Raw genomic sequence first — 20,282 nt, forward strand, 5'->3', positions numbered from 1 at the left:
TTGGGAAATTTTCAGTGATCATTTCCTCCATTGATTTTTCTCCTCCTTTTCCCTTCTCTTCTCCTTCTGGGACACCCACAACACGTATATGCGTGCGCTTCATATTGTCTTTCAATTCCCTGAATCTCTGCTTATATTTTTCCATTTTTTTCCCTATATTTTCTGTTTCTTGTCGGATTTCAGATGTTCCGTCCTCCAGTTCAGAAATTCTAGGTTCTGTCACTCGAAATCTACCATTGTAGGTTTCCATTGTTTTTTTCATCTCTTCTACTGTGTCTTTCATTCCCATAAATTCTGTGATTTGTTTTTTCAGACTTTCAGTTTCTTCTTTTTGTTCTTTCCTTGGCTTCTTTATGTCCTCCCTCAATTCATTGATTTGGTTTTTGATGAGGTTTTCCATGTCTGTTCATACATTCTGAATTAATTGTTTCAGCTCCTGTATGTCATTTGAATTGTTGGTTTGTTCCTTTGACTGGGCCATATCTTCAATTGTCCTAGTGTGATTTGTTATTTTTTGCTGGCGTCTAGGCATTTAATTACCTTAATTAGTTTATTCTGGGGATTGCTTTCACTTCTTTTACCTAGGGTTTTCTTGTTGGATGGATTTGTTGTCTGTCTGTTCTTTGACATTCCATTCAGCTTTATCTGGACCTTTAGCTTAAGTTTTGTTTAACAGAGGAGAATTTTTCAGTTCTTGTTTTCTTGCTTCGTGCCCTGCTTGTGTGGTGCCTTTCCCCCACACACACTTAGGAGGGTCTACTTAGATATCATAGACCCCAGCCAGATTTTCCCAGACCAAACTGGCCTCCTATCAGGAGGAAAGAGTCACCTGCATCGGTTTTCCCTGAGGGTGAAACCCAGCAGGTTGAAAGACTTTCCTGTGAAGTCTCTGGGCTCTGTTTTTCTTATCCTGCCCAGTATGTGGCACTTTTCTGACTGCAGGTCCCACCAGCATAAGATGATGCGGTACCTTTAACTTTGGCAGACTCTCCCTGCTTGGGGCATGGTAGAGACAGAGGAGAGGTTGTAGGCTGGTTTTAATGGCTTCAAATTACCAAGCCCTGGTGTCTGAATCTCTTGATGGAGAGATTCCACCTGGGTGGGGCTTCACCCCTCCCCTGGGGAAGGCACAGGCTCCAGATAAGCCCCCAAAAGAGCTCACTTCTGCCTATGCCTGGGGCAGCTGCAGCCTGAAAAGTCCTGTCACTGTATCCAGAGGCAGTCAAGCCTTTGTAGATACACAGCCACAAAAACCTGTTTCCTTCTTGTTTTTTTCCCCCTTTTTCTGTCAGTCCTACCCCCTTGGTGCCAGGGCAAAAATGAGCAATCTCTGCTTTGATCAGGTTCACCTAAGCTGGGGGCCTATTTTCAGTAGTCAGAATTTGTTCATTAGTTCCACAATTGGCGTTTGATTGTGCCCAGTTCCTGCTGCTGGTAAAGTCCTTTCCTTTCCTCTCTAGGAAGCGACCTGTGGGGGAGGGGCGCTGGCCATGGCAGTTTTGGGAACTCACGGTTCTGGGGGTGCTCAGGCCGGTCCAGCTGGTCCAGACTGGGATATGCTGTGCGTCTGGTCACTGACATGGCCCCAGGAGCTGTTCTGTACTGTTTCTGCTTATTTAGTAGTTGTTCTGGAGGACGAACTAAAATGTGCACATTGTTAAGCCACCATCTTGTCCCGGAAGCTAAAACTCATTCTTAACTCTACATGAGTAGAGTTAAGTAGAGCCCCACCCAGGTGGATTCTCTCCATCAAGGAATTCAGACACCAGTATTGAGAAACTATCAGAAACTGGAGAAGACTAAAAGAGACATGATAACTAAATGCAATTTCGGATTCTCAACTGGATCCTAGAACAGAAAAAGAACTATGGAGAAAAATTAGTGAAATTCAAAAATAAGGTCTGCAGCTATCATTAATAGGATAGCAATGTTAATTTCCAGGTTTTTATAACCGTGCCATGGTTACATAAGTTTTTAACATTAGAGGAAGCTGAGTGAAAGTTAAGTATGACTTCTGTATTATACGCTTTGTAATTTTTCTGTAAGCTTCAAATTATTTCAAAATTAAAAGTTAAAGAAAGAATGAAACAAAAGGTGTGGAGTTTATCTTACTAAATACTAAGCCAAAGTAATTAAAAAGAAAACTGTGGTATTGACATAAGAATAGAAAAAAGGGAAAAAAAAAACCAACACAAAGATCAATGTAACAGAATGCAAATCTAAAAGATGAATATGTGGAAACATAAGATATAATGATGAGATCATATAAAGCATTAGGGAAAGGACGAACTGTTGAGTAGCTAGCAGGAGGAAAACTGGTTCACTGCATCAGCCTGTGAAGGAAAGGAAAAAACGAAAACAAAACAGGATCCTTACCTATGGACCATATGAAAATGTGGGTGCAGTCTAGAGGAATTAAACTACTGGTGAAAGGTAAAATTATAAAAGGTTAACATAAAGAAATGTAAAAGAATACCCCTGTGGACCAGATCAAGAAGAACTATTTAAGGCAAAACTTGAAAAGCACAAACATAGGGGAAAAATTATTTTGATTATATCAAAATTAAGGATTTCTTTCAATGAAGAGCATGATGAAAAGATGACAGAATAGAAGATATCTGTACTGTCTAAAACCTACAACAGAATAATGTCTAGAAAAGCAAGAAACACCTAAAAATCAACAAGAAAAAGGTAGCACACCAACAGAAAAATGGACAAAGGAAAAACAAATAATTTACAGACGAGAATGCCCTACAAGCCAAGGAATATATAAGGGATACTAAAAATCAAAGAAATACAAGTTGAAGCAAAAATGAGGTATCATCATATTAATGTGGATTACGTTGGGAAAATATCAGAAAACTGGGTAATGCTAAATGGTAGCAGGCACGGGGGGATAACAAATACCCTCGTGCACTACTGATGATCCAACCATCTAGAAGAACAACCTGACACTTGCTTGTATTTCCTGTGATATAGCAATTCCACTCCTAGATACGCATCCCAAAGAAATTCTTAAACAGGGGACATGCATGAAGGTGTTCACCGTGGCATTTTTTTTATGGCAGCAGGGAGTGGGAGGCAACCTAGATGCCCACTCCCAGGGAATGGATAGCTACAATGTGGTAGAGGCACAACACATAGTGCTATACATACACAGAAACAGGGATGATTCCTTAAAACATAGTCATTAGTACAACAGAATGAAACATATACAAATACATCAAGTACCAAACACACCAAAACACACTCTGTAAGAACACATAATGTAGTAAACTGTAGAGCGATGACTGTCTAGGAGCCAGAGGAATCACACGATGATTAACAGGAATTAGTAAAATGAGAATGGCCTCAAGTCGGCTTAAGATGATAATGTGGCTAATGTGGGCTTTTGTACTTGCGTTTACTTATATACACACACACACACACACACACACACACACGAATAAAAGGAAAGGGAATGCTGCTACAAAAAGGAACAAAGTTGTCAGGCATGCAATGCTGTGAAAGAACCTGTGGGACATTCAATGAAGCAAAATGAGCCAGAAACAAAAGAGCAATTATTGTATGGTCTCCTTTAGAAAATGCTTATAAGAAAACAGGGGCCTAGATTGTAAGCTCTTCTAGCAGTCACTTTTAGTCTGGACTGGTAATTATTATTTCTGGATTTTGAGAGGCTGTTTATATACATACAACCTGGAATTCAGAGAAAGGAAGGAAGCCGATCAGGCTGGGATTAAGGTAATTCAGAATACAGGGGTAAGGAAGACATTGTCTATATTTTAGAATCTCATCTACTCCTTGAGACCAAAAGAAGAAAGGTTTATTTTGTCCAGAACCTAAATTTTCTGTAGCACCTAATCTAACTTAATCTGTCTGGATAGTTCACTTAAACAATTCAAACAAAGGGAGCCCAGAATAAGAATGAGGGCCTTTAATCCTATAGAGCTTAATGTAATGCCTGGATATATCCCAAAGTATATTAAGCAGATAATAAAAAAATATTGGCAAAGTCCCTTGACGGATAGGAGAAAAAACATGGAACTATTAAACTTTACCAATTCCCAGTCCAGTCACTTCCCAAAAACAAACAAACAAACAGAAATTCAACAAATGATGCTATAATAACAGGATACTCACATGGAAAATGGAAAAATAATGAAATGTGACCCCACCATACAGCATACACACAAAAAAAGACTGTGAAACAAATTCTGAGGGAAAAGGATTTTCAGTCTAGAATTCTACATACAACCAAATATCAACCAAGAATGAAGATAGAAGAAAGACATGAAAAGAATTAAGCATGAACCAAGAAAGTGGAGGACTTGAGACATGAGATAGAAACAGAGAATCCAACATGAGAGGCAAAGGGAATCCCCAGGAAGAGGATAAAGGGAGATCCCAGGGTGACTCTGATAGAGTAGGCCTGGCATCCAAGTCCAAAAAGATAAAAGTAAACAAATACCTGATGTGATCAGAATAAAGAGGAAATTTAGAAAATGGGAGAACTTGAGGATAAATTAATGGTAAGCCATAAAAATATAAGCAAATCAAAATATCCATAACTCCAAAAAGAACACAAAGCTGTGCAAAGACGGAAAAGTAATCATGACACACTACACAACTCAGCTATGAACAGCTTCTATCTATATGATCATAATAATGTAAAAATTGAACAATGATTGTATTAGTTAGGGTTCTCTAGAGAAACAGAATCAACAGGGAACACTCGCAAATATAAAATTTATAAAAGTGTCTCACATGACCACAGAAACGCAGAGTCCAAAATCCACAGGGCAGGCTGTGAAGCCGACGACTCCGATGGAGGGTCTGGATGAACTCCACAGGAGAGGCTCACCAGCTGAAGCAGGAATGGAACCTGTCTCCTCTGAGTCCTCCTTAAAAGGCTTCCAGTGATTAGATTAAGCATCACTCATTGTAGAAGACACTCCCCTTTGGCTGATTACAAATGGAATCAGCTGTGGATGCAGCTGACGTGATCATGATCTAATTCTATGAAATGTCCTCATTGCAACAGACAGGCCAGCACTTACCCAATCAGATAAACAGGTACCACAACTTGGCCAAGTTGACACATATCCCTAACCATGACAATGATCTATCAAATTTATGACTATTTTGGGATGATCGGGAATAAAACACGTACATAATGAAAACAAGGGAGGGGGGCAATAGATTTGAAAACAAAATTCTGATCTTCTTTAATGGGAAGTCTATAGAAAAATACCTAAAACTGGAAGAAAAAAAAAAGAATCAAGAAGTAATAGTAGTGTAAGCATGTAATTTAGAAATATGGACATAAATGTCAAAATAAACAATTAAAAAGACTGAAAGGGTGGGCCACGGTAGCTTAGCAGGCAGAGTTCTCACCTGCCATGCAGGAGACCTGGGTTCAATTCTCAGTGCCTACCCATGCAAACAAACAAACAAAAAGAACGAAAAGCGTTACTTCTGGCTTGCCATAACCTTACTTGTAACTATGTCTCTGTGTATGTGTGTGACTGTGTAAATAAAACCTTGATAAAGTACAAACTTAAAAAGTGAGTAAATTTTCTAAAGAAAATAGGAAACTGTCACTAACATTTCTGAATAAACAGTTTCTTTTTAAATTTCTGCATACTTGGAGCCACCATCCATAAAACTGGTATTGGACAAAGGACATATCACTGTCCAAGAGTGGTTATTATAATGGACCAGATGATTAGTAAACTGAATTTAATATACATATCAGCTAGAAAGTTCTGTGAAAAAAAATGATTATTTGATTAAAAATCTAAAACCTTAAAAGACGGTGTATTGTTTTGAAACTGTTATATATCATGGAAAAGCCACATTCTTTTCATTCTAATCCAATCGCGTAGGGACAGACATTGTCTGGGTGGGACTCTCAGGTTAGATTATTTCCATGGTGGTATGGCCCCACCCATTCAAAGTGGGTCTTAATTTACTAGAGTCCTTAAAAGAGTTCATGGAGAAAGAGAGTAAGAGCTGATACAGAGAGCAAATGTTTTAGACATAGACATCTGAAGCTGCTTGCAGAGCCAACATAGAAAGTCACTGGTATCAGAAAGCAACCTGGGAGCAAAGGACTAGGAAATGCCAGCCAAGTGCCTTCTCAGCTGACAGAGAAACCCCAGACATGATCGGCCTTTCTTGACTGAAGGTATGCTCTTGTTAATGCCTTAATCTGGACATTTTCACAACCTTAGAACTGTAAACTTGTAACTTAATAAATCTCCTTTGTCAAAAGCACTTCATTTCTGGCATACTGCATTCTGGCAGCTCTAACAAACTGAAACAGATGGGTAAAGTTAGAAATGAGCTGGGAAGTAATGAGAGTCTTAAAGATGTATAAAAAAGAGTGAGAGAGAGAGAGAAAAGAGTAAAGAGATTAAAATGATTAGAAAGTAATCAATGTGAACTGAAATACAGCCAAATGAAATGCCAAAAGTCTAGTTAATGGTGATGAAAGTATTTTCTGAATAGTAAACATATTCATGAGCCCCTTAGTTATTTCATGATTCTTACCTTTCAACAACTCTAACATTTCCTTAAATGAAAATGATCCACTAGAAAGGCATAAATTTTTTAAAGCTGTTAAAATAGTAGTCTAATCCAATATCAACTGTTAAAACTTTATGGGTAATTAAATAAAACAGGAGTCTGGAAAATCAGTGGAATTTGTCAAAATGACCATTTAAATTGGTCATTCCGCATACTGGCTTTGAATAAACTGGTATTTCAAACAAACAGGCTTTCGCCAAATTGATCAAGAAAGGCTTTAGGGCAGTGGATGGTTCTGCTCCATAGTGGAAATTCGGCAATGTCTAGACACATTTTTTGTGCTCACAACTGGTGGGAGTGGAGGGCAGGGATGCTGTAAACATCCTATAATTCACAGGACAGCTCCCTACAAGAAAAAATTTTCTGGTTCAAAATACCAGTAGTGAGAAGGTTGAGTCCCTACTTTCGGGGAGAGAAATTCATGATTTCACTCTAAGTCTGACGCTCCTATGTTCTATTGGTGACACCACTATCTACTGTATTGTTCAAATGAGAAACTTAAGGATCCATCCCTCTCCCACACTTGCAAATCAAATCAGTCACCTTCTCTCAGCTTCTACTCCTACGGAGCTCCTCTTCTCCGGCGTCTCCCTCAACCCATCCTGCTGCCTCTGCTATGGCCTCTCCAGTCCCACCTTCCACACTGAAGCCATCAAGAGGCCCTTCTTAACCTGGCCCCCTGCATGTCCCCCGTACGTCTAGTCAGTCTCATTTCTCACAACACTCTCATGTCATGTGCCACTGACACTGGAAAAAAAAACAGCTTTAGTTCCTTGATATCATGACTGATGGCAATTTCTTATCTTTACACTTCTGATTAGGCTGTCCCTTCTGCCTTGCTATCCCCTCCCATCCTTGATCCTTGTTTGACTAAGAACTTCTTGCATACAAGAACTGAACCATGGACTTCCTGGAAGATGGCGGCTTAGTAAGACGCGCGGATCTTAGTTTCTTCTCCAGGACACCTACTAGGGGAGTAGAAACGATACAGAAAGCGCCCAAAGCCACAACAGAGATAAAAAAGACAGCGTACCCCATCCTGGAACGGCTGGCTGGCTGAGAGAAGCAGCTCGGGTGAGATCGCCGAGGCGCGCGGGCCTTACCGGGCGGGGTGGCAAGTGGCTGGAGTTACTCCCTTCCCCCTTCCCGGGCCGGCTGGGAGAATTGGAGAGGCGGTCCCCTGAAACAAAGACGGCTGGCGCCCACACCACGCGCAGCCCCCGGGCCAACTGAGAGAATTGGATCGGAAACCCCCAGGCCGCGGAGAACGGTGACGGGTGGGGGAGGCCCCTTCCAAACCCGTGACTCCCGGGGAACGTGCACTCTCTCGGGCGGGCCGCTGCCGCTGGCGCCCTCCCGCCACGCTTGTTGCCCAGGGCCGACTAGGAAATTCGGACGGGCTCTTTCCCTGGCTGCGGCGACCAGCAACCCTCCCTGCGTTCGGACCCCGGGCCGGCTCAAGCCGTTTCGGCTAGCGAACCCCCAGGACAGTGAGAGTTTTCCAAAGTTTAAGGTCCCACAGCACCTTTTACTGGTGGGACCCGCAGACAAACGTGTGCCACGAGCGCCACCTACTGGGCAGGATAAGAAAAACAGAACCCAGAGATTTCACAGAAAAATATTACAACCTTGCTGGGTCCAACACCAAGAGAAATCTGAATAAATGCCCAGACGCCAGCAGCAGAAGATAACTGTCCACGCTCAAAAGATTGAGAATATGGCCCAGTCAAAGGAACAAACCAATAGCTCAAATGAGACACAAGAGCTGAGACAACTAATCCTGAATATACGAACAGAAATGGAAAACCTCTTCAAAAATGAAATCGATAAATTGAGGGAGGACATGAAGAGGACATGGGCTGAACATAAAGAAGAAATAGAAAAACTGAAAAAACAAATCGCAGAACTTATGGAAGTGAAGGATAAAGTAGCAAACATAGAAAAAATAATGGATAGCTACAATGATAGATTTAAAGAGACAGAAGATAGAATTAGTGATTTGGAGGATGGAACATCTGAATCCCAAAAAGAAACAGAAACTATTGGGAAAAGAATGGAAAAATTTGAACAGGGTATCAGGGAACTCAAGGACAATATGAACCGCACAAATATACGTGTTGTGGGTGTCCCAGAAGGAGAAGAGAAGGGAAAAGGAGGAGAAAAACTAATGGAAGAAATTTTCACTGAAAATTTCCCAACTCTTATGAAAGACCTAAAATTACAGATCCAAGAAGTGCAGCGCACCCCAAAGAGATTAGACCCAAATAGGCGTTCTCCAAGACACTTACTAGTTAGAATGTCAGAGGTCAAAGAGAAAGAGAAGATCTTGAAAGCAGCAAGAGAAAAACAATCCATTACATACAAGGGAAACCCAATAAGACTTTGTGTAGATTTCTCAGCAGAAACCATGGAAGCTAGAAGACAGTGGGATGATATATTTAAAATACTAAAAGAGAAAAACTGCCAACCAAGACTCCTATATCCAGCAAAATTATCCTTCAAAAATGAGGGAGAAATTAAAACATTCTCAGACAAAAAGTCACTGAAAGAATTTGTGACCAAGAGACCAGCTCTGCAAGAAATACTAAAGGGAGCACTAGAGTCAGATACAAAAAGACAGAAGAGAGAGATATGGAAAAGAGTGTAGAAAGAAGGAAAATCAGATATGATATATATAATACAAAAGGCAAAATGTTAGAGGAAAATATTATCCAAACAGTAATAACACTAAATGTCAATGGACTGAATTCCCCAATCAAAAGACATAGATTGGCAGAATGGATTAAAAAACAGGATCCTTCTATATGCTGTCTACAGGAAACACATCTTAGACCCAAAGATAAACATAGGTTGAAAGTGAAAGGTTGGGAAAAGATATTTCATGCAAATAACAACCAGAAAAGAGCAGGAGTGGCTATACTAATATCCAACAAATTAGACTTCAAATGTAAAACAGTTAAAAGAGACAAAGAAGGACACTATATACTAATAAAAGGAACAATTAAACAAGAAGACATAACAATCATAAATATTTACGCACCGAATCAGAATGCCCCAAAATACGTGAGGAATATACTGCAAACACTGAAAAGGGAAATAGACTCATATACCATAATAGTTGGAGACTTTAACTCACCACTCTCATCAAGGGACAGAACATCTAGACAGAGGATCAACAAAGAAATAGAGAATCTGAATATTACTATAAATGAACTAGACTTAATAGACATTTATAGGACATTACATCCCACAACAGCAGGATACACCTTTTTCTCAAGTGCTCATGGATCATTCTCAAAGATAGACCATATGCTGGGTCACAAAGCAAGTCTTAACAAATTTAAAAAGATTGAAATCTTACACAACACTTTCTCAGACCATAAAGGAATGATGTTGGAAATCAATAATAGGCAGAGTGCCAGAAAATTCACAAATACGTGGAGGCTCAACAACACACTCCTAAACAACGACTGGGTCAAAGAAGAAATTGCAAGAGAAATTAGCAAATACCTCGAGGCGAATGAAAATGAAAACACAACATATCAAAACTTATGGGACGCAGCAAAGGCAGTGCTAAGAGGGAAATTTATTGCTCTAAATGCCTATATCAGAAAAGAAGAAAAGGCAAAAATTCAGGAATTAACTATCCATTTGGAAGAACTGGAGAAAGAACAGCAAGCTAACCCCAAAGCAAGCAAAAGGAAAGAAATAACAAAGATTAGAGCACAAATAAATGAAATTGAAAACATGAAAACAATAGAGAAAATCAATAAGGCCAGAAGTTGGTTCTATGAGAAAATCAATAAGATTGATGGGCCCTTAGCAAGATTGACAAAAAGAAGAAGAGAGAGGATGCAAATAAATAAGATCAGAAATGGAAGAGGAGACATAACTACTGACCTCACAGAAATAAAGGAGGTAATAACAGGATACTATGAACAACTTTACGCTAATAAATACAACAATTTAGAGGAAATGGACGGGTTCCTGGAAAGACATGAACAACCAACTTTGACTCAAGAAGACATAGATGACCTCAACAAACCAATCACAAGTAAAGAAATTGAATTAGTCATTCAAAAGCTTCCTAAAAAGAAAAGTCCAGGACCAGATGGCTTCACATGTGAATTCTACCAAACGTTCCAGAAAGAATTAGTACCAATTCTCTTCAAACTCTTCAAAAAAATCGAAGTGGAGGGAAAACTACCTAATTCATTCTATGAAGCCAACATCACCCTCATACCAAAACCAGGCAAAGATATTACAAAAAAAGAAAACTACAGACCAATCTCTCTAATGAATACAGATGCAAAAATCCTCAATAAAATTCTAGCAAATCGTATCCAACAACACATTAAAAGAATTATACATCATGACCAAGTAGGATTCATCCCAGGTATGCAAGGATGGTTCAACATAAGAAAATCAATTAATGTAATGCACCATATCAACAAATCAAAGCAGAAAAATCACATGATCATCTCAATTGATGCAGAGAAGGCATTCGACAAGATTCAACATCCTTTCCTGTTGAAAACACTTCAAAAGATAGGAATACAAGGGAACTTCCTTAAAATGATAGAGGGAATATATGAAAAACCCACAGCTAATATCATCCTCAATGGGGAAAAATTGAAAACTTTCCCCCTAAGATCAGGAACAAGACAAGGATGTCCACTATCACCACTATTATTCAACATTGTGTTGGAGGTTCTAGCCAGAGCAATTAGACAAGAAAAAGAAATACAAGGCATCAAAATTGGAAAGGAAGAAGTAAAACTATCACTGTTTGCAGACGATATGATACTATACGTCGAAAACCCGGAAAAATCCACAACAAAACTACTAGAGCTAATAAATGAGTACAGCAAAGTAGCAGGTTACAAGATCAACATTCAAAAATCTGTAGCATTTCTATACACTAGTAAGGAACAAGCTGAGGGGGAAATCAAGAAACGAATCCCATTCACAATTGCAACTAAAAGAATAAAATACCTAGGAATAAATTTAACTAAAGAGACAAAAAACCTATATAAAGAAAACTACAAAAAACTGCTAAAAGAAATCACAGAAGACCTAAATAGATGGAAGGGCATACCGTGTTCATGGATTGGAAGACTAAATATAGTTAAGATGTCAATCCTACCTAAATTGATTTACAGATTCAATGCAATACCAATCAAAATCCCAACAACTTATTTTTCAGAAATAGAAAAACCAATAAGCAAATTTATCTGGAAGGGCAGGGTGCCCCGAATTGCTAAAAACATCTTGAGGAAAAAAAACGAAGCTGGAGGTCTCGCGCTGCCTGACTTTAAGGCATATTATGAAGCCACAGTGGTCAAAACAGCATGGTATTGGCATAAAGATAGATATATCGACCAATGGAATCGAATAGAGTGCTCAGATATAGACCCTCTCATCTATGGACATTTGATCTTTGATAAGGCAGTCAAGCCAACTCACCTGGGACAGAGCAGTCTCTTCAATAAATGGTGCCTAGAGAACTGGATATCCATATGCAAAAGAATGAAAGAAGACCCATCTCTCACACCCTATACAAAAGTTAACTCAAAATGGATCAAAGATCTAAACATTAGGTCTAAGACCATAAAACAGTTAGAGGAAAATGTAGGGAGATATCTTATGGATCTTACAACTGGAGGCGGTTTTATGGACCTTAAACCTAAAGCAAGAGTACTGAAGAAGGAAATAAATAAATGGGAACTCCTCAAAATTAAACACTTTTGTGCATCAAAGAACTTCATCAAGAAAGTAGAAAGACAGCCTTCACAATGGGAGACAATATTTGGAAATGATATATCAGATAAAGGTCTAGTATCCAGAATTTATAAAGAGATTGTTCATCTCAACAACAAAAAGACAGCCAACCCAATTACAAAATGGGAAAAAGACTTGAACAGACACCTCTCAGAAGAGGAAATACGGATGGCCAAGAGGCACATGAAGAGATGCTCAATGTCCCTGGCCATTAGAGAAATGCAAATCAAAACCACAATGAGATATCATCTCACACCCACCAGAATGGCCATTATCAACAAAACAGAAAATGACAAGTGCTGGAGAGGATGCGGAGAAAGAGGCACACTTATCCACTGTTGGTGGGAATGTCAAAGGGTGCAACCACTGTGGAAGGCAGTTTGGCGGTTCCTCAAAAAGCTGAATATAGAATTGCCATACGACCCAGCAATACCATTGCTAGGTATCTACTCAAAGGACTTAAGGGCAAAGACACAAACGGACATTTGCACACCAATGTTTATAGCAGCATTATTTACAATTGCAAAGAGATGGAAACAGCCAAAATCTCCATCAACAGAAGAGTGGCTAAACAAACTGTGGTATATACATACGATGGAATATTATGCAGCTTTAAGACAAGATAAACTTATGAACCATGTAATAACATGGATGGACCTAGAGAATATTATGCTGAGTGAATCCAGCCAAAAACTAAAGGACAAATACTGTATGGTCCCACTGATGTGAGAATAAACTTGAAATATGTCATTGGTAACAGAGTTCAGCAGGAGTTAGAAACAGGGTAAGACAATGGGTAATTGAAGCTGAAGGGATACAGACTGTGCAACAGGACTAGATACAAAAACTCAAAAATGGACAGCACAATAACACCTAATTGTAAAGTAATCATGTTAAAACACTGAATGAAGCTGCATCTGAGCTATAGGTTTTTGTTTTGTTTTGTGTTGTTTTGTTTTGATTTTACTATTATTACTTTTATTTTTTTCTCTATATTAACATTCTATATCTTTTTTGGTTATGTGGCTAGTTCTTCTAAACCAATGCAAATGTACTAAGAAATGATGATCATGCAGCTATGTGATGATGTTAAGAATTAATGATTGCATGTGTAGAATGGTATGATCTCTAAATGTTGGGTTAATTTCTTTTTTTCCGTTAATTAAAAAAAAAAAAAAAAAGAGAAGGGATAATTGGAGATGAAGGGATACAGACTGTACAACGGGACTGGATATAAAAACTCAGAAATGGACAGCACAATACTACCCAATTGTAATGCAATTATGTTAAAACACTGAATGAAGCTGCATGTGAGGTATAGGTTTTTTGTTTTTGTTTTTTTTGTTTTTTTTTCTTTCTATTGTTTTAATTCTTATTCTGTTGTCTTTTTATTTCTTTTTCTAAATCGATGCAAATGTACTAAGAAATGATGAATATGCAACTATGTGATGTTATTAAGAATTACTGATTGTACATGTAGATTGGAATGATTTCTAATTGTTTTGTTAATTCTTTTTTTAATTAATAAAAAAAAAAAAAAAAAAAAAAAAAAGAACTGAACCATCTTTATATTCTCAGTACAGAGGTCCTAGTTTGACACAGATGAATAAATAGCTAAGCAGACATGGCTGGCTAGAGTATTAAGCTTAATACAGGGAAGCAGTTAGAGACAATAAAGCTAGGAAAATGGGTCAAGAACTTCAAATACTAAACCCAAGACTTCAGATAATCCAGGGTTTTTTTTTTATTTAGAATAACGCTACAAAAGCTGCTTGAAGAGGGGGAACCAGCATTACCAAACCCCACCACATGGAGTGGTTTGGGCCAAGAACTTTGTAGGTATTATTTTCTTTAGTCACAACAATCTTGGAATGGGGTAAGGGATAGAAGGTGTTATTTCCCCTTTGATCAATGAAAAAGAAGAGTCATGGACAAGCTAATTAATTTGCCCATGGTTAAGGTATTTAGATCTGAAGACAGGTTTCAAATCTAATCTGTAACTCTAAATCTCAACTTTGCTTTTCATGGTCTTTGGTGTTGTCATTCTCTCATTTTTGACCCTCATCTTGTCTACTCTATCTCAGAAGTGTTTTCAGAGTCTCTCCCACTACCACAGGTTCCCATTTTACCTCTCAATTCAAAGCCTAGACTCTTTCCACCACACCTTCCTTTAAGAAAATAGATGGGTATTTTTAAAAGGGGATAAGAAGGTAATTTCACTGGAGTGAACTACAGATGAACAAAAAGATTCCTGCTCTCATGGAGCTTTCAAGTATAACAAGAGAAACCGACAAAACCCAGTAAACATATGTAACATGAAAATTGCAATGGAAAAAAGAAAAGGTGATATTTGGGCAAGACTTAAAGAAGTTAGAATTAATCATGTGGATTTCTGGAAGAAAAAAGTCCCAAGTGAAGAAAACAACTAGTGCCAAATTTCTGAGATTGGAATCTGCCTGATGTGTTCAAAGAGCAGCAAGAAGACTGGCAATAACTATGTGATGATATTGTGAATTATGGATTATATATGTAGAACGGAATGAGCATATGTTAAGAATGTGTTTATTTCTTGTAATATTTTTTTAATTAATTAAAAAAAGGAAAAATTAAGGAAAGGAAAAAATAAAGCACTGTATTTGGAAAACAGTTAAGATGGCTTTTAAAAATCCACCATAAACAATGTCTAAAGAAAAAGGACAAACTGAAAATAAATTTGGTACACATCACAGAAAATTTAAATTTCCCTAATATAAAGAGCTCCTATAAAATAAGATAATGGCAAATCACACAACAGACACAGGTAAAAAGATATAAATTGACATTTCGTAGAATAGAAAATAAATTATACACACACACGTATCCACACATAAACATATAAAAAAGTGCCCAATCTCATCACAATTATTAAAAAAAAAAAGAAAACTAGCAAAGACAGGAAAAGGAGGGTGGCACTAATAAAGCAGAGTAGAAAAAACAAAGTATGAGGGCAGGAAAAAACTTCTTCATTATAAGGCAACCTCTCAAGGCAAGTAGATAGGATGAAGGAAACAAACAAAAAAAAGAAGACCGGCAATGAGTATAGTGAGTGAAGACAGATGTCAAAGCTGAAGCTGAAAAAGTAAAAGGAAGTCAGATCCTGGAAGGCTTTATCCTTGTAACAACTCCATGAGGTCATTACTATTACCAAGCCCCATTTTATAGTTGAGGTATCTGAGGCACAAAGGAGTTAAATGACTTGACCAAGGTCACATACAACGCTACGTCAGATTATGAACCCAAACAGTTATTACCATATGTGGTTTAAAAACATGATCCCAGAGGCATCTATACACCTTCTATTAAGATACAGGGTCTATATCGCTTCTCTTGGAATCTGTAGACTTGCAACTACTTTGACCAAGAGAGAATAGCAGTAGTAACAATATGTGACTTCTGAGGGTAGGTCATAAAAAGCATGCCGCATCTGTCTGCTTGATTGCTGAAACACTGAGTCCCCAGGGAAGAGTCCATGACACCAAAGCCTCCATGTTGCAGAGGCCCAAGTAGACACTCTGACCAAGAGTCCCAGCTGGGCCCAGTCTTATAACCATACAGGCCAAGATGTCAGATATGTGAGCAAAGAAACAGTCTAGGAATTGGATTCCCCAGCCCAGCTATTCAAGTTCTCCTAACCTTTCCCCCCCCTACTGAGATCCAGATAGAGTGGAGCAGAGACAAACCATTCTTGACTCAATTCCTGACATATGATCTACGGACATAACAAAATGGGTGTTGTTTTACATTACTAAGTTGTAGACTGGTTTGTTCCACTACAATAACTAGAACTATGCAATAAGCAGGAGATAAGGGTTAAAAACCTGAACTAAGTTGACAGAAATGGAGAGAGAAACTGGAATACATTACCATGTTATGTGGTGGGTTCTTCATCACTGAAGGCCTTTAAGAACAGGACTGTAAGTTTAGATGACTTAAAAGAAGAAAACAATAGTAAAGCTACTATAAGATGAGGGGCAGACCTAAGACAGTCAAGGACTGGTCAAGGGAAAGTAGACGAGGAAAGAGAAGGATATAGTGGGTGAAAAGAATGTCATTAAAAAACAGCCTCAAAGGCTACCAGCAACAAAAATTGTTTGTCTCAGTTAAAATTATTCCTCTGGATAAATAACTGTACACCTAAGGACAGAAAACTGGAGTAGGAAGTTGATCTAGGACCACTCCTCTCCAAGATTCTCATTCTAGAATCTGACACCGTAATGAACACAGTCATAAAGGGTACCAAATGAATAAAGAAAAGGGTTATATAAAATCCTGAAATCAAAACCTTTGGTTTCAACTTATTCTACCAATACAGACTTTCACATAAAATGTCCATAGTACAATCCTAACAGTATTTAATATTTCACCCAAAAGCAACTGTCTATTAGCAGGAAATACAGACAAAACACCACCTGCCTTGTACAAACTTCAATTGAGAACACCAAGATCTCACCCAGCACACAGAAACAATGCCTTATCCAGTCTAGGAAAGATTATATAAGGCCAGTCCTAGCTGAGCAGCTCAGGTGGCTAGGGTGCAGTGCTAAGAGAAGTCTAAGCTGAAGAAGTGGAACTCCAAAAAGGATGTCTTTTTCTTATATTACCAACTTCTACCCGAATCGTTATACTATACACACAGACGCAGATGGGTCAGCACCAACCAGTGACCACTACTTACAGATAAACTCCAAGCATATTCTCTAACTTCTTGTGTAAGATAAGACTTCAAAGCTGGGAGACTCCCAGATAAGAGACTTTTTCTTCTTCAGGTTTAATTTAAAAATTTTAAATGGGTGTGAGAAAGGTGAATTTCTGATTAAATCCTTCCAGTGCTGATCAGAATGGGCTACATTCCCTGACTTTGACCCTTACTTCCAGCCTGGGAACAAGTTTCTAGGTATAAAATTTGGCTATATTTTAGGACAATAAAATTCAAACAATCACTTTTGAAATCAAAGATAACACGTACTATCAAATTTTATTAAACTATGTGTAATTCCCTTTTCACTGATTATAATGTGAATCATCATGCCTAGCATAAATAATCAAAATGACCAAGATTTTAATGGCCCTCTCAAATTGAACTCTGTAAGACCCTTCCCTAACCACTCTGACCTAATATGAAATCTCTGCATTCATCAGAGAACAACTTATTTTTAAAAGACCCAAACAATGGTTCAATGAAAGTTGGGTTTGGAGGTTAAAAAGCAGATTAAATGAAACTACATTACATACTTCAAATAAGATATTATGTAAAGTGTAAGTGATCAACAAATGGAAACTATTTTTATTCTTCATAACCACACTTTCTTACAGAGAATGGATTTTTAAAAACGCTTGGAGATTCAACACAATCCTAATCAAAATTCCAAATCATTCTTTGCAGAAATGGAAAAGCCAACCATCAAATTTAAAGGGATGGGAATCATCAAATTAATAGGGTTGGGTAAGGGCCCTTGGAAAATCAAAACCATCTTGAAAAAGAAAATGGCGGACTCACACTTTCCAATTTTGAAACTTATTATGAAGCTACATCATCAAAACAGCATGGTGCTGGCACAAGGACAGACACAGACACCAATGGAATTGAACTGAGAGCTAAGAAATCAACCCTTACATCTGTAGCCAACTGATTTTTAACACAGGTGCTAAGTCCACTCAATGGGGAAAGAATAGTCTTTTCAACAAATGGTGCTGGGAAAACTGGAGAATAATATGCGAAACAATGAAGGTGGACTCCTACCTCAAATCATATACAAAAATTAACTCAAAAGGGACCAAAGACCTAAAGATAAGGCCAAAACTATAAAATTCCTAGAAGAAAATAGGGATGTGTCTTCAGAACACGTGTTAGGCAATGGTTCCTGAGATTTCACACTAGAAGCACAAAAACAAAAAATTGGGAAAATAGACTTGATCAAAACTTAAAACTTCTGTGCATCACAGTGTGACTGTGTGATTATGAAAACTTTGTGTCTGATGCTCCTTTTATCTACCTTATCAACAGGTGAGTAAAACATATGGAATAAAGATGAATAATAGGGGGAACAAATGCTAAAGTAAATTTAGAGTGAAATGCTGGTGATCGGTGAGGGGGAGGGGTGGGGGATATGGTACGTATGTATTTTTTTCTGTTTTCTTTTTATTTCTTTTTCTGAATAGATGCAAATGTTCCAAGAAATGATCATGATGATGAATATGCAACTATGTGATGATATTGTGAATTACTGATTATATATGTAGAACAGAATGATCAAAAATTAAAAAAAAAAAACTTCTGTGCATCAAAGGACTTTATCATGAAAGCAAAAAGACAACCCACAGACAGAAATCCTAGAATGAGCTGGGACTCAGCATCAAGGATTGAGAAAACCTTCTCCACTGAAAGAGGGAAGAGAGAAATGAGACAAAATGAAGTGTCAGTGGCTGAGAGATTTCAAATAGAGTAGAGAGGTTATCCTGGAGGTTATTCTTAGGCATTACGTAGATAAACCCTTCTTAGTTGAAGGTGTATTAGGAGGCTAGAGGGAAGAGCTTGGAACTGTAGAGCTGTGTTCCAGTAGCCATGTTTCTTTAAGATGATCGTATAATGATACAGCTTTCACAAAATGATTGTATGATTGTGAAAACCTTGCTCTGATGCTGCTTTTATCTACAGTATGGACAAATGAGTAAAAAATATGGATTAAAAATAAATAAATAATGGGGGAACAAATGTTAAAATAAATCGAGGAGAGGGAAATAGTGATCAATGAGAGGGAGGGGCAAGGGGTATGGTATGTATACGAGTTTTTTCTTTTTATTTCTTTTTCTGGAGTGATGTAAATGTTCTGAGAAATTATCATGGTGATGAATATACAACTATGTGATGATATCATGAGCCACTGATTGCACACCAAGTATGGAATGTTCATACATTAAGAATGTTTGCATTGTATGTTGATCGATTTTATTAATAAAATTTTTTTAAAAAGACCACCCATAGAATGGGAGAAGATACTTGGAAATCACATATCTCATGGGAGTTTAATGATATAAAGAAATCTCACAACTCAAAAACAAAGACAAACAATTCAATTTAAAAAAATGGGCAAGGGCAGTAGCCAGCCGACCAGGCTATGTGATGTTTCCACAGTACCTACTCACAGCCTTGGGACTGGTCTCCCTCCTCTCCCACTCTGGGCAGCATTGAGGGGAGAGCACACACAAGGAGTAGAGGGGCTTCTCTCCTGGCCTCTGGCCGACTACCAGCGTAGCTGTGGTGTGCGTAAGCCCAGAGGCTCTCCCTGTACCTGATGGGTGGATACCCAGGAACTCGGCCTTCCGGCTGATCCCAGCTCAGGCAGCTCTGAAGCATCAGTGGGCAATACCACGTATTATGGAAAATTGCAGCTGGTGTTGTGATCACTGCAGTGGCCTCAAGTCTCCGAGCCCTGCACCCCCATTGTAGGGTTGTAGGCAGCCAGCTTACCAGCACCAGAGCCTCACAGTACCAGTGCCTTTGCCCAGGACCAGCGACTGAGTGAAGTGAGATGTACCCAGTAGTCAGCAAACTAGAGATTCACAGGACTGAATCCAAACTGTCAAAGGAAGAGGGCTTTATATTTATAGTGCACAATGCAAATGTTTTATTTGCTTTCTTACCTCGTTTAAGTTCTCCCTTGAAATTGTCCTCATCTTGTCAACCTCTAAAATGATATCCCTTTGTTTTGAATGGTTTTTCACTAAACTGATTAAGTTGTCCAACAGTTTTCAGTAGGTCCCAGTTTGTAAATTATCAGAATTCTTTGTCTTCCATGCTACATGAATTGAGAGTTACCTACTGACTGGGTCTTGATGCCTTTGATCACAGAAATAAATTATCCCTCGAAGACAAT

The 20,282-nt window shown here is 38.4% G+C and overlaps 1 protein-coding gene across 1 annotated transcript in view; it reads right to left on the reverse strand.

Moving 5' to 3' along the window:
• LOC143656376 (MAP/microtubule affinity-regulating kinase 3-like) overlaps window positions 1–16,637 on the reverse strand; it is a 106,674-nt gene extending 90,037 nt beyond the window's left edge. Inside the window, 1 exon segment of the mRNA XM_077128459.1 lies at window positions 16,273–16,637. Within this exon segment, the coding sequence (XP_076984574.1) occupies window positions 16,273–16,296 (24 nt within the window). The 5' untranslated portion in view covers window positions 16,297–16,637.
• Between the last annotated feature and the right edge of the window lie 3,645 nt (window positions 16,638–20,282).

Source organism: Tamandua tetradactyla, chromosome 14, assembly GCF_023851605.1.
Source record: "Tamandua tetradactyla isolate mTamTet1 chromosome 14, mTamTet1.pri, whole genome shotgun sequence".
Classification (NCBI taxonomy): Eukaryota; Metazoa; Chordata; class Mammalia; order Pilosa; family Myrmecophagidae; genus Tamandua; species Tamandua tetradactyla.